Below are 13,057 nucleotides of genomic sequence, written 5' to 3' on the forward strand. Positions count from 1 at the left end.
CTCTCTCTCTGTCCCTCCCCTACTTGTGCTCTGTCGCTCTCTCAAAAATAAATAAACATTAAAAAAATTAAAAAAAAAAGTACACTAATCCCATTCATGAGGGCTCCATCCTTATGATCTAGGCACCTCCTAAAGGTCTCATTTCCTAATGCCATCACATGGGGCATTAGGTTTGAACGTAGGAATTTTGGCAGGACAAACATTCAGTCCTCAGTAGCCGCTTTCCTGTTGGAGTGAAGACTTCTGAGAAAAGGCATTTGAGCCAAACCCTGAAGGCTAACATTCTAAATAAAAAGCCGTGATACCAGACCACGAAGTGCAAAGTGTGTTTGGGGAAACCCTAGTGTACATAAAGTTTCAGCCAACTTTACATTTCTGGATAAAGAACTTGAACTATTTTTTAGGCAATAGGACGCCTATCAATACTTTTAACCTAGAGATATCATGCAATGGGAGATCAGAGCTCAAGAAAGTTTTCTAGTTTCTGTAAATGTGGTATTGTACAGTTGAATCCACACCGGGGGGGGGGGGGTAATAAAAACTAGGGTTCTTAATCTGGGTCTATGAATCGCATAGAAGTGTCTGTGAAGCTCAGAAATTGCACGCTACGTTTTTGTCGGGGCCTCCATAGCGTTCATCAACTTTTTAAAGGGTCCAGACCCCAAAAAGTTAAAGTGCACTGGCAAAGAGAGAAAATCCGCATGTCCCTCCCTTTCTGCCCCAAGCCTGGAGTACAATACCTCCCATTTGGGGGTCTGGAGATTGGAGTGAAACTGGCCAGAATATTTCCTAATTCAGAGTTAAGAGCAGTTCAAGCTTGTTATGACATAACCTGGAGAAGATCTGGACGCCAGGAGGAGGCCCATCACGGCACAGGTTCTGGCAAAGGCGCCCAGGGTTTCGACACCTTCGCTAGGCTCCCAAGAGAGGTTGAAAAACACAACTCCTTTCTTCCTGCAACTGCGCAGGCGCTAGGACCAAAGTCCCGCCGCGCGCCTCCCGCGACGCCCACCGCGCCCCGCCCCTGCGCGAGGCAGGACGGGAAAGCAAAGATGGAAGCGTCCATTTGAACATCTCGCCTGAGTGGCTTTCCTGCACGCCTGCTTGTCGTTCGCAGTCGCGTCCGTAGCTGCTGCCCATTCTTCCTCCGGAATAGGGGAGGGAGAGGGAATGAGAAGTGGCAGCGGCCGAGGAGTCACCGTGACCGACCCCACCGCTGCCCTCGGGCCCCCTCGGCCCCCGCGCCTCCGGGGAGCAGCCGGGGCTCGCCGCGCCTGACGCGTCCCGAGTTACACAGGTGCGGGCTCGGGCCCGCAGCGTCCGGTGATTCACCACATGTCTTACGACCTCGCACCCGCCCCGAGGTTGACCTGCATCCGGTGACCGGAGGGCTGGGAGTCCAGGGGCAGGCCCTAGGCGCCCGTTTGCGCCAAGGGGTCCTCGGCCTGCGGGCTGGGCTTTCCGGGGTGCACCTCCCCGCTCCACTCCTCGTTGACTTCCTTCCTGAGCTGGACGCGGTGTCCCATGTGGGCCTCAGCTTCTCTACGGCTCCTTGCTTCTCGGACAGAATTTTCTGAGGCCCAGGGGCTTAGCTTTTTGGTTTCACCTAACCCTAAGGAGGCCGAGGAAGCGTTGCCTTTTTGCGGAGACTCTACGCAAGATGCGTTTCCTGTGTTTGGGTCTCCTCTTAGGGCAGTTTTGTGGTTACCTCTGGCAGGGTAGTTTTTGTTCCTACTAACCAATGTTCATATCTTGATTTATCTTATTAATGTAACATAGTACTTTTATTTGTAGCTTTGTTGCTCTAATGAGTAAACGTAAAAATTTGGGGTACTTTAAAAGTATTAAAGATGTTCTAATCGTACAAAAAGATATTGTACTGTTAAATTAATTCTGTAATAATGTAATTTTCTTGAAGATTTGATAGAATAACATTTTGAAATTGCACAACTGAAGTTGGACAAAGTCACAAGGTTAATGCTGGCCATCCTGTTGACTAGGAAATAGGAAGACCAGCTGAGTTTTGTTGTTTTCTTGTAAGTTTTGTAAGGCACGTTATTAGTAGTGTCCTAAGTTCAAGTGTTCTCAATTCTGAATTTTAGCAGGAGGAAATAAGTGCCACGATTGTGACATACAGTTATCTAAGGAATGTTGATTCACAGCAAAATAGCTTTGCAACTCTGCTGCATAGAAACTACAGAGGCTTTGAGATAGTGCAGCAATGAAAACTACTGATGGCAAAAAAACCTCAGATGAGAAATCTGTGTCAAATTTAATTGCATTCTTAATTGTGAGTGTTTTTCAGACGCTAAAGGTTATCTGTAGTGGTTTTCAGACGCTAAAGGTTATCTATACGTTTGTTCTGATTTCTGTGTTCAAGGATTGCAGTTTAAATGTGATGCTGCAAAACCTATTTCTAATGTAGGTGTTGTCTCAGAGACAGAACTGGCATCCACCTGATATACCACCTTATAGAATATTGGAATTTTATTAGTTGTCAATTACTGTATGTAGCAGTGTTTTGGAGGTAAAGGAGCGTTTTTCCATCTAGAGCTCATCTACATCTTTGCAGTAATGAGCTGTACTGTAATAGATTGTGTTAATTAAAAGCTAGCACTCTTAAATTTGCTATAAGCATGACTTTTCCATGGCCAGGGTTATTCATGCCTTGGTTCTGGTTTCACCAAAAATTGGAATTGGTTGTAGTTATATGTTTAAGTGAATTGGCATGTCAAAACTGCTGATGACATTTGATTTGATAGTTTGTTAGGTCTTTTGTGGACTGGTCTACTAAAAGCCGTATTTCAACTTCTGATGAGTTAGAGGTAACGTGTTTTTGTTTGTTTCATTCCAATATGCCAGTGATCCTTTAGGTATGCCTTTCATGGAATCTGGAACGCCCTTTGATATTAATGATTACACGTACATCTATATAATATGATAGGATTAATGACTCTTTTGTTTACTTTTATGATCTTTATATTCTGGTTTTGACTCTAGAAGCTGACCAGAATGTGTTTGAATTCATGCAGAAATAATGTTGATATTTGGAACCGATGTCGAACTTCTATGAAGAAAGGGCAACAATGATTGCAGCCGGGGATTTGCAGGAATTTGTTCCTTTTGGTCGAGACCACTGCAAGCACCACCCTAATGCTTTGAACCTTCAGCTTCGCCAGCTGCAGCCAGCCTCTGAGTTATGGTCTTCTGATGGTGCTGCTGGCTTGGTGGGATCCCTTCAGGAGGTTACAATCCACGAGAAACAGAAGGTTCCATTAAGTTTCCCATTATATTTTTGAAATTAGAGTTATGTGATCTATTTATAATTTAAGGTTACTCGGATGCAACTGAGGAATGAATATAATGCTACTTGGGGGGTAGAGATTCAGATTTGGTAATTACAGTAAAAGCTAGAATAATTACATTATTGTATTATGGTGTCATAGCTGTTTAGACATGTATAACTCATGATTTCATAATGGAAGTCAAATTCAGTCGTATGGTTATGGTCTATTTTGTTTTTATTTTTTATAAAGTTTATGTATTTATTTTGGGAGAGTGTGCCTGCCAGTGGGGTGGGGGTGGGGGTGGCAGAGGAGAGGGAGAGAAAGAGAGAGAGAGAGAGAGACAGAGAAAGAGAGAGAAAGAGAATCCCAAGTGGAAATCCTGTGCTGTGCAGAGCCTGATGCTCAATGCAGGGCTCGAACTCACAAACCGTGAGATCATGACCTGAGCTGAAATCAAGAGTTGGATGCTCAACCGACTGAGCCACCAGGCTTGATTATGGTCTATTTTGAACCTCTTTCTCTTTGCTTAGTGTGTGGAGACCAGATTTCATGTTATTTGATGAGTAGATGGTAGAGTTAGAAATGGTCCCTGCCGCAAAAGACCTGGGTGTTTCTTCTTTTTTTTAAATTAAGTTAAATTTAATTTAATTTAATTAGAGAGAGAGTGAGCGAGAGAGTGTGCACTTGAGTCGGGGAGAGGGGCAGAGGGAGAGAGGGAGAGAATCTTAAGCAGGCTCCATGTTCAGTGTGGAGCCTGACACGGGGCTAGATCCCATGACCCTGGGATCACAACCTGAGGCGACATCCAGGGTTGGACACTCAACTCACTGAGCCACCCAGGCACCCCAAAACCTGAACGTTTCTAGAGGAGGAAACAAATGCCATACAAATAGATAGTGTAGTAATTCTTAAATAGGGGAGTGAGATACAAGTGTGTGTCAGAAAATCAGTCTTTCCTGCCTTCCATTTTCTTATCCCTTTGGGATAACAAAATCTCAGGGAGGGGAGGCTTATGTAGTTAGAAATCTAAACCTTTCTCACTCCCATTCATTTTGATGGGTATGACAAGGGGAGGAAGGTGAGTGTATATGTTGTTGTGAAACTGGGAAATAAGCATTGTGTATAAATTCCACCAGTGATTCCCACGTGTACTTCACTGCTCCCTTGCATCACCCCCGTATATGCTTAATATACCTTTTTTGTGTCCCGAGTATGTCGGTTTCATTTTAGGATCTATAGATAAGGTATAAGATTTGTTGATAAGGCGTAACATTTTTGGCAGAATAATATATTAGTATAAGGCAGTTAATAGAATTTTTGAGTAAATTCTTGTTCATAAAATCCTGTAAGATTTACACACCCACTATGTTAATCGGTGGCATCAAACCTTCTAAGAGCTGGGTTTGGATTGTGTCTTACTCCAGAGAGAGAGTAAGAGACTTCTATTAGGATGACCGTTTGATTTAATGTCTTGTCTACAATTGAGAAAGTGCTTTATTAACCTGTCTTACATGTATTAATTTTTAAGGAAAGCTGGCAGTTAAGGAAAGGTGTCAGCGAAATTGGAGAAGAAGTGGATTATGATGAGGAACTCTACGTGGCTGGAAATATGGTGATCTGGAGCAAAGGAAGTAAAAGCCAGGCATTAGCTGTTTATAAAGCATTTACAGTTGATAGTCCTGTTCAGCAGGTGAGTTGATTTGAATTTTAGCGTTTGGTTGATTATTTAACACTTAAATACAACAAACTTTTGTATTAAAATGTAACAGAAATGATGGGGTGCCTGGGTGGCTCAGTCGGTTAAGCGTCCAACTTCAGCTTAGGTCATGATCTCATGGTTTGTGAGTTCGAGTCCCGTGTTGGGCTCTGTGCTGACAGCCCAGAGCCTGGAGCCTGCTTCATGTTCTATGTCTCCCTCTCTCTCTGCCCCTCCCCTGCTCATGCTGTCTCTCTCTGTCTCTCAAAAATAAATAAATATTAAAAAAAAATTAAAAAAAAAAAAAATTTTTTTTTTTTTAATTTAACAGAAATGATAAAAACATAGCATAACGATCCCAGCAACTGGATGTATATTTTAACATGTAGTAAAGATGATAGGAAAATAAAAATTTCATTTGTTTTCTATATCATCACCTTTTTTATGCTATCTTTTGTCAGTTTAAGGATAATCTTTAAACATTGTCCTTGATTAATTTGATTTATTATAAATAAAAACTTATAAGACATTCAGGATACAAAAATATTTTAACACATGATGACTATGATTGCAGAATATCGAATAAAAAAGATTGGGCTCATAGTAATACTAAAAGAGTAAGGGAAAGGAAATCCCTAGTTTGCTATCATTGTAGTTGGCTATTAAAACCAATTCTATTCTGAAATTGGTAATTAAAAGGAAAGAATTAAACATTTGCCCTGCCTTTTTGGAAGACATGCAATTCATCTCCAATTAATGAAGGAAAACCCATATTTATAGTAGACCAGTGAATAAATAAGGGAATGGTAGAATTAGAAAATCACCATTGTTTTAAAATAAGAATTTATTTAATGTGTTTTTTAATTTACATCCAAGTTAGTTAGCATATAGTGGAACAATGATTTCAGGAGTAGATTCCTTAATGCCTTAAGACGTTTTCTTTCTTTTTTTTTTAAAACAATTTTTTTAATGTTTACTTTTGACAGAGAAAGAGAGACAGAGCATGAGTGGGGGAGGGGCAGAGAGAGAGGGAGACAACAGAATCTGAAGCAGGCTCCAGGCTCTGAGCTGTCAGCACAGAGCCCGACGTGGGGCTCAAACTCACAAGCCGTGAGATCATGACCTGGGCCGAAGTCGGACGCTCAACCAACTGAGCCATACAGGCGCCCCAACCTTAAGACGTTTTCTAGTCCTTACCCTCAAAGATGGTTTTCAGAGGTAGGTAAAGATAGAGAAGGCTTACTTATCAATATGGGAAGGAAATAAATGGAAAAAAACCCCTGAATATATTCCTGGACAGAATCAAGATTCAAAATGAGTTTGACAGACTTGGATATAGAGTAAAACAAATGAAATAAGGCTTAGATATGGTTAGGATTAATAGAAAGGCCGGAAGCTGAATCAGAGATTGTTATAGCTGTAGAGATCCTTTTTTGAATTCAAAGAATTAATTGAATTAATTCAAATTGGAGAAGATGGCCTTTAATAGTTTCTCACATAGAAATTCTCTGAAAAAGTTTTAGTTGACTGCATGTCGCTATGAACTGTGGCCTTTGCTGGACAGACATAAAAGCAGCAAACAAATCCATTGATATTGGCTGGCCTGATCACACTTGGAACATGGGTCTACTCTTTTTTTTTTTTTTTTTTTCTTTTAATTGACATCCAAATTAGTTAGCATATAGTGCAACAATGATTTCAGGAGTAGATTCCTTAATGCCCCTTACCCATTTAGCCCATCCCCCTTCCCACACCTCCTCCAGCAACCCTCAGTTTGTTCTCCATATCTATGAGTCTCTTCTGTTTTGTCCCCTTCCCTGTTTTTATATTATTTTTGTTTCCCTTCCCTTATGTTCATCTGTTTTGTCTCTTAAAGTCCTCATGAGTGAAGTCATATGATATTTGTCTTTCTCTGACTAATCTCGTTTAGCATATTACCCTCCAGTTCCATCCACGTAGTTGCAAATCATTCTTTTTGATTGCCAAGTAATACTCCATTGTATATATATATACACCACCTTTTCTTTATCCATTCATCTGAAAATCACCATTTTTTAGCATCCAAGGTAATAACTGATTCAGACAAAGATCGTAAATGGACACTAACACTTTTGGGTAAAAGGATATGACCATGGCACCAAAGTGTTGCCCTCTGGATTGTTTGTAATGTGGAGGGACAATATATCTCTACTTTGGAGGTATCTGTTATTCTCCACCTCAACCAGATTGATTGAGTTTATCATCAATGATAGTGGGACAGAGGAGTGATACGCGCCTCCAGCTGTAATGCAGCACGGGGTATGGTGATATCAACCTACTACCTTTTCTTCTCAAATACTTAACTTGAATATCTAGACCTAATTTTCAATTATAGGAAATAATGGGGACTAGAGGATCAATTTGTAAACTATCATGAGATGAGAAGTGGGTTGGAGGTGTAGATGAAACAAGAATGGCCAAAGGTTGGTAATTATTGAAGCTGGCTGATGGGACTTATGTTACTCTGTTTACTTGATAATATGTTTAAAATTTCCCATAATAGAAAATTTAAAGAAAAAACACCATGAGAAAACAATTGGGGGCACAGTCTAGATTCTGGTCTCTTTAGAAAGTCAGGGAGAAAGAAAAGAAGGTGGAGACTTGTCTAGATTAAAAGGAGACTAAAGGGACATCACCAAATGCAATATTTTTTGAAACTTGTTAAGTGAACTTTAAATCCTGGTTCTAGAAAATCAGCTAAAAAAGACAGTTTTGGGAAAATTTGAAAATTTGAAAAAGTTGCAAATGGAATGGATATTAAGTGATGTTCAAAAATCATTTTTTTTTTAGGCAGGATAATGGCTTTGTGGCTATATAGGAAACCATGTTTATTTATAGGAAGTGCATGATGAAGTGTTTAGGGGTAAAGTGTCATGATGTGTAATTCAAATAGTGTCCCCTCAATCCCACGTGAACACAAATGTATGTATATAAACAGATATGGCAAACTATTAATAACTTAGATTTAGGTGAGACAGATGTTCAGTGTAAAGAGAGTGATGGAAGAACATGACTTTGTCTAAATTCAGAATGGCTGTACTCAGGGTGTGGCCAAGGGTAGATGCTGGCAGGTATTGGATAGATCCGAACTTAAACTCGTATGTGAACCAAGGAATTTGTATTTTATTTTATTTTATTTTTTAACGTTTATTTATTTTTGAGACAGAGACAGAGCATGAACAGGGGAGGGGCAGAGAGAGAGGAAGACACAGAATCAGAAGCAGGCTCCAGGTTCTGAGCCATCAGCCCAGAGCCCTACGTGGGGCTCGAACTCACGGACCACGAGATCATGACCTGAGCTGAAGTCGGACGCTTAACTGACTGAGCCACCCAGGCACCCCAGGAATTTGTATTTTAAACTGTATGCAGAAGGCAGCTTATCCCCTACTTTGCAAATGGAAAGTACACGATCAGTTTTGTATTTTGAGAAGTGATTAGTTTGGTGGGAGCATATAGGACTGACTGGAGAGACTGTTGCCTGGAATACTGTTTGGTGGTGGTTCAGCCGAAAGAGATCGGCGCCTGAAGACAATGGGGAGATGGAGGCGAGAGACAAGGCTGAGGGAAATAGGTAGAGAGGGGGCAAGCGACTTCTTAGATATTAGGGGTAAAGGAGACTGAAGTGTCTAGTTTTACAGCCTGGGAGGGTAGAGTTTCATAAGAGGAAGTTGAGACTGAGGTACAGTGCAGACTTTGGACATTTCAGATTGGAGTGCAGCTCTGGTGCCTGTTTTTCTCTGAACTTGTATTTGCTAAAATGTCATTAAAAACCCCTACAACTCAGCAACAGCAGAGCAAGCAGTCCAATTAAAAAATGGGCACAGAACTTAAGTAGACATTTCTCTAAAGATCTACAAATGGCCAATAAGCGCATGAAAAGACGCTCAACATCATTAGTTATCAGGCAAATGCAAATCAAAACCACGGTGAGATACCACTTCACACCTACTAGGATGATAATTATTAAAAAAACCAAAGATGACAAGTGTTGGTGAGGATGTTGAGAAATTGGAACGCTGTGCATTGCTGGTGGGAATGGAAAGTAACCACTGTGGAAAACAGTTTGGTGGTTCCTCCAAAAGGTAAATATAGGATTACCATACGATCTAGGAATTCCACTTGTAGGTATATCCTCAAAAGAGTTTAAAGCCGGGAGGGGAGGGGCGCCTGGGTGGCTCAGTTGTTTGTCTGACTCTTGATTTCGGTTCAGGTCATCCCGTGGTTCATGGGTTCGAGCCCTGTGTCGGATTCTGTGCTGACAGTGAAGACCCTGCTTGGGATATTCATTCTCTCTCTCTCTCTCTCTCTCTCTCTCTCAAAATAAATAAATTAACTAAAAAGAATTGAAAGCAGGGACTCAGACCAATACTTGTATACCAATATTCATGGCAGTGCCCTTCACAGTAGCCGGGAGGTGGAACCAGTCCAGGTGTCCAAAAACAGATGAATGGATAAGCAATGTGTGCTGTATACGTACAGAGGATTATTATTCAGCCTTAAAAAATGCAGGAAATTCTGATACTCCAACATGGCAAAACATTGAAAGTATGGTAAGGTAGACACAAAAGGACAAATCCTGTGTGATTGCAGTTTCATGAGGCTCTTAGAAGAGGCAAATTCATAGAGGCAGAAAGTAGTATAAAGGTTACTAGGGGCAGGGAGGAGGGAGAAATGGGGAGTCAGTTTTTAATGGGTACAGTTTCTGATTGGGGTGATGAGAAAGTTCCAGAAGTAGATAGTGATGAGGTTGTACAACATTGTGAATGTGTTTAATGCCACTGAATTTGTACACTTACAGATGGTTAAAGTGGTAAATTTATATCTTACTACAATTACAAAAACATACAAAATGCCGTTAAACAATTTCAATAAGTGATTGTTAAGCATGCCTGTTGAAATCTAATGGCTTTTCCTAGTTTGAATTTTACAAGCGAGGCCTTTAAGGAAAATGTTAATTTTTCTAAAGATTTTTTCTTTTTTCTTTCTTTTTTTTTTTTTTTAATGTTTATTATTTATTCTTGAGAGAGACAGAGTGAGAGTGGGCAGGGGCGGAGAGAGGGAGACACAGAATCTGAAGCAGGCTCCAGGCTCTGAACTGTTGGCACAGAGCCTGACACAGGGCTCGAACCCACAAGCATGAGATCATGACCTGAGCTGCAGTTGGACGCTTAACCGACTGAGCCACCCAGGCGCCCCTAAAGATTTTTTCTAAAGTGAGTCTAGGACAGTCTAAGAATGATGAGATCGTTATGTAAGTCTGGAGATTATAAAATAGGTTGGCAATTTTGAACTCTTACGATAACCTTTTGGCTTTGTATAGTAAGCTTTACTAATGTAATCACCTATAATAGAGGGTGGGCCATTATTGGAATTGACTTTTGCTGCAGGGCTTCTGTCCAGTAGGTTTTTGGATTTTCGTCTTCCCTTCTCTTTTCCTAAAACTTATTTGCAAACATAATTTGTCTTTCCTTATAATATTTATCATTAATTAAGTCTAATTTTATCATCTTTTTTGTTCCCATGGTGTATTATATTGAGCTGATGAGGAGGGACAGGTATGATGCAGGTGTCATTGCTATTAGTCAGATGCCATTAGTGAATAGGTTTTCATTTAGATACAGTTTTCTCAGGTAAGCATTTTGTTTTGATTTTAGGCATTGTGGTGTGACTTCATCATATCACAGGATAAATCTGAGAAGGCCTACAGTAAGTTTCTTTTTGAAATTTCATTTCATCTTACTCTAAATGTTTCTCTGCTTGTTTTTTTTTGTTGCTGTTGTTGTTCAAAATATGTAGTCACTAATAATAGTGGTTCAACCCATGCATTTTTATATGGTACATTAAAGAATTTGTGCTGTTGGGAATTAGCAGTTTCTGATTGTTGGGATTTTTTTTTTTAATGAATAAATCTTGTTCAAAAAAAAAATCTTTTTTTTCAGGTAGTGATGAAGTAGAAAAATGCATATGTATATTGCAAAGCTCATGTATTAACATGCATAGCATAGAAGGAAAGGATTATATAGCTTCTTTACCTTTCCAGGTAAGTTGAGTGTTTCACTGTTTTTGTATTTTGTTGGAGAATATTCTTGAATTAATTGGTTGTAGAAGTATTGCTGTTCTTATATCTTGTAGTAATCAAGAATGTTATTTTTATTAATTTAAAGTAACCAAATTTTAATAGCTTTAATATTACTATTTTTCCATCCTTTGCACAAAAAATAAATTATTTACTGAAGTAAATTGAATTATGGGTTTTTTCTCCTGAGAGATTTTTTTCAGTTTAAATTTTAAAAAGAAATCATTTTGGAATATTAAAGCACATAAGCAATAGTAGTCTTTTTCCTGTTTCTCATCATCTTTTTCATACCTAGTGCTATTGTTAAAATTTTATCACATTGTCATTTTGGTACTAGTATTAGCCAGTGGCAGGGATTTCTGATTGAGCTCTTGCTTAGATTTGATTTTGTCTTGGACTTAAAAAAAAAAAAAAAATGTATATATATGTGTGTGTGTGTGTGTGTGTGTGTACACATATATATGTACACATATATACGTATACACACATATATATATCGTTAATGATCATGTTTGGAAAAGCTTTTATTAAATTGGAAGAAAATCTAATGCTCTATAGTTTCTTAAGCACATGTTATGAAGAGTAGTTTCTTTTACTTCTGTTTTTTCCTATCCTTTTACCTGATAGGTTGCAAATGTTTGGCCCACCAAATATGGGTTGTTGTTTGAACGAAGCAGTTCTACACATGAGTTACCTCCAGGTCCACCCAGGTATTCAGCTTACTCAGTTCAGTATATTATTGTTCAGGCTTTTTTGATGTTTTGAGGTAAAATTTTTCACCTAAAAGTTTGGGATGATGATAATTTCCATGAGCTCTATTTCTGACTTGGCACTGAATTATTTCTGCTTCCTCCCATCCACTTCACCTCATAGTAAAATTAAACAACCACATACTATAGATAAAAAGACTCAGTTCTTAGCGCTGTCATTTTTTCATTGTGTTACTTTGGGCAGGTCATTAGAGCTTTCTTAGCTTTAGTTTCCTTAGCTGTTACAGAAGTATGATCATTTACTCTTAGGATTTATGCAAAGATTAAATGAGCTAATGTATGTAATCTTGAAATAGGACTTAGTACATATTAGGTGTGCAGTAAATGGTAGGTGCTTATTAGTAGCATCTTTACCTTGTTTCCCTAATAAATTGTGAGCTTACTGAAGGGCATGAGCATACAGTACCTGTCATAGCCTGGTACAAGTAGTGGACACTTGTATGTATGTTTGTATGTATTTTTAAATGTGTATTTTTGAGAGAGAGATGGACAGAGGATCTGAAGTAAGCTCTGTGCTAACAGCTTTAATCCTTACAGCGCAGAGCCTGACATGGGGCTTGAATCCACCAACTGTGAGATGATCATGAACTGAGCGGAAGTCGGATGCTTACCCGACTGAGCCACCCAGGCCCCCCCCCCCCACTCTTTTTTAAAAGTTTATTAACGGTTTTTAAAAACTTGCTTAAAGATTTTAATCTTGCTGTGTTTAGATAGGAGGTCTGTTTTTTTTCTCTTCTTAAAAGTCACTCCTTAAAACAATGCCACCTTTTTATTTACTTGAAGTTTTCCTTCCCTTTTTGTTTTGTTTGTACTTCTTTGTAAGTTGGTATAAGACACTAAATTTCTTTCTTAGTTGTCAAAGACACACTGCCACTAAGAGAGGTTAAAAAAAAAAAAGACTGCCTTATGCTTATTCATTACTCTGTTCTGTAATGTGATGGCTGCTGTTTGGAGATATTCCCTGGGCTGTACTGATTTCCATGAGAGAGAGAGAGAAAGGGAGGGAGGGAGTGTGTGTGTGTGTGTGTGTGTGTGTGTGTGTGTATGCACAGAATTACCATGTATAAGAGGAGGGATTTCTAGGAATGAAATAGAAGATACTGGGAAAAATTTAGAGGGTTGCTTTTTGAGGCGACAGGTTTCTAGTTGCTTGTGGAATCTGGAGAAGGTACTTTTTTGCAGGCAAAGT

General features: G+C 39.4%; 1 protein-coding gene across 5 annotated transcripts in view; it reads left to right on the top strand.

The window, feature by feature from the left end:
• Window positions 1-1,042: 1,042 nt before the first annotated feature.
• Window positions 1,043-13,057, top strand: part of ANAPC1 (anaphase promoting complex subunit 1) — a 97,929-nt gene continuing 85,914 nt past the window's right edge. For 4 of the 5 annotated variants that reach the window (XM_047852848.1, XM_047852851.1, XM_047852850.1 and 1 more), the window contains exons 1-6: window positions 1,043-1,297; window positions 3,033-3,269; window positions 4,816-4,977; window positions 10,677-10,728; window positions 10,962-11,062; window positions 11,726-11,808. In XM_047852848.1, the coding sequence (XP_047708804.1) occupies window positions 3,057-3,269; window positions 4,816-4,977; window positions 10,677-10,728; window positions 10,962-11,062; window positions 11,726-11,808 (611 nt within the window). In that variant the 5' untranslated portion in view covers window positions 1,043-1,297; window positions 3,033-3,056. The other variant, XM_047852849.1, reaches the window with a different exon arrangement.

The sequence above is a fragment of the Prionailurus viverrinus genome, chromosome A3, assembly GCF_022837055.1.
Source record: "Prionailurus viverrinus isolate Anna chromosome A3, UM_Priviv_1.0, whole genome shotgun sequence".
Classification (NCBI taxonomy): domain Eukaryota; kingdom Metazoa; phylum Chordata; class Mammalia; order Carnivora; family Felidae; genus Prionailurus; species Prionailurus viverrinus.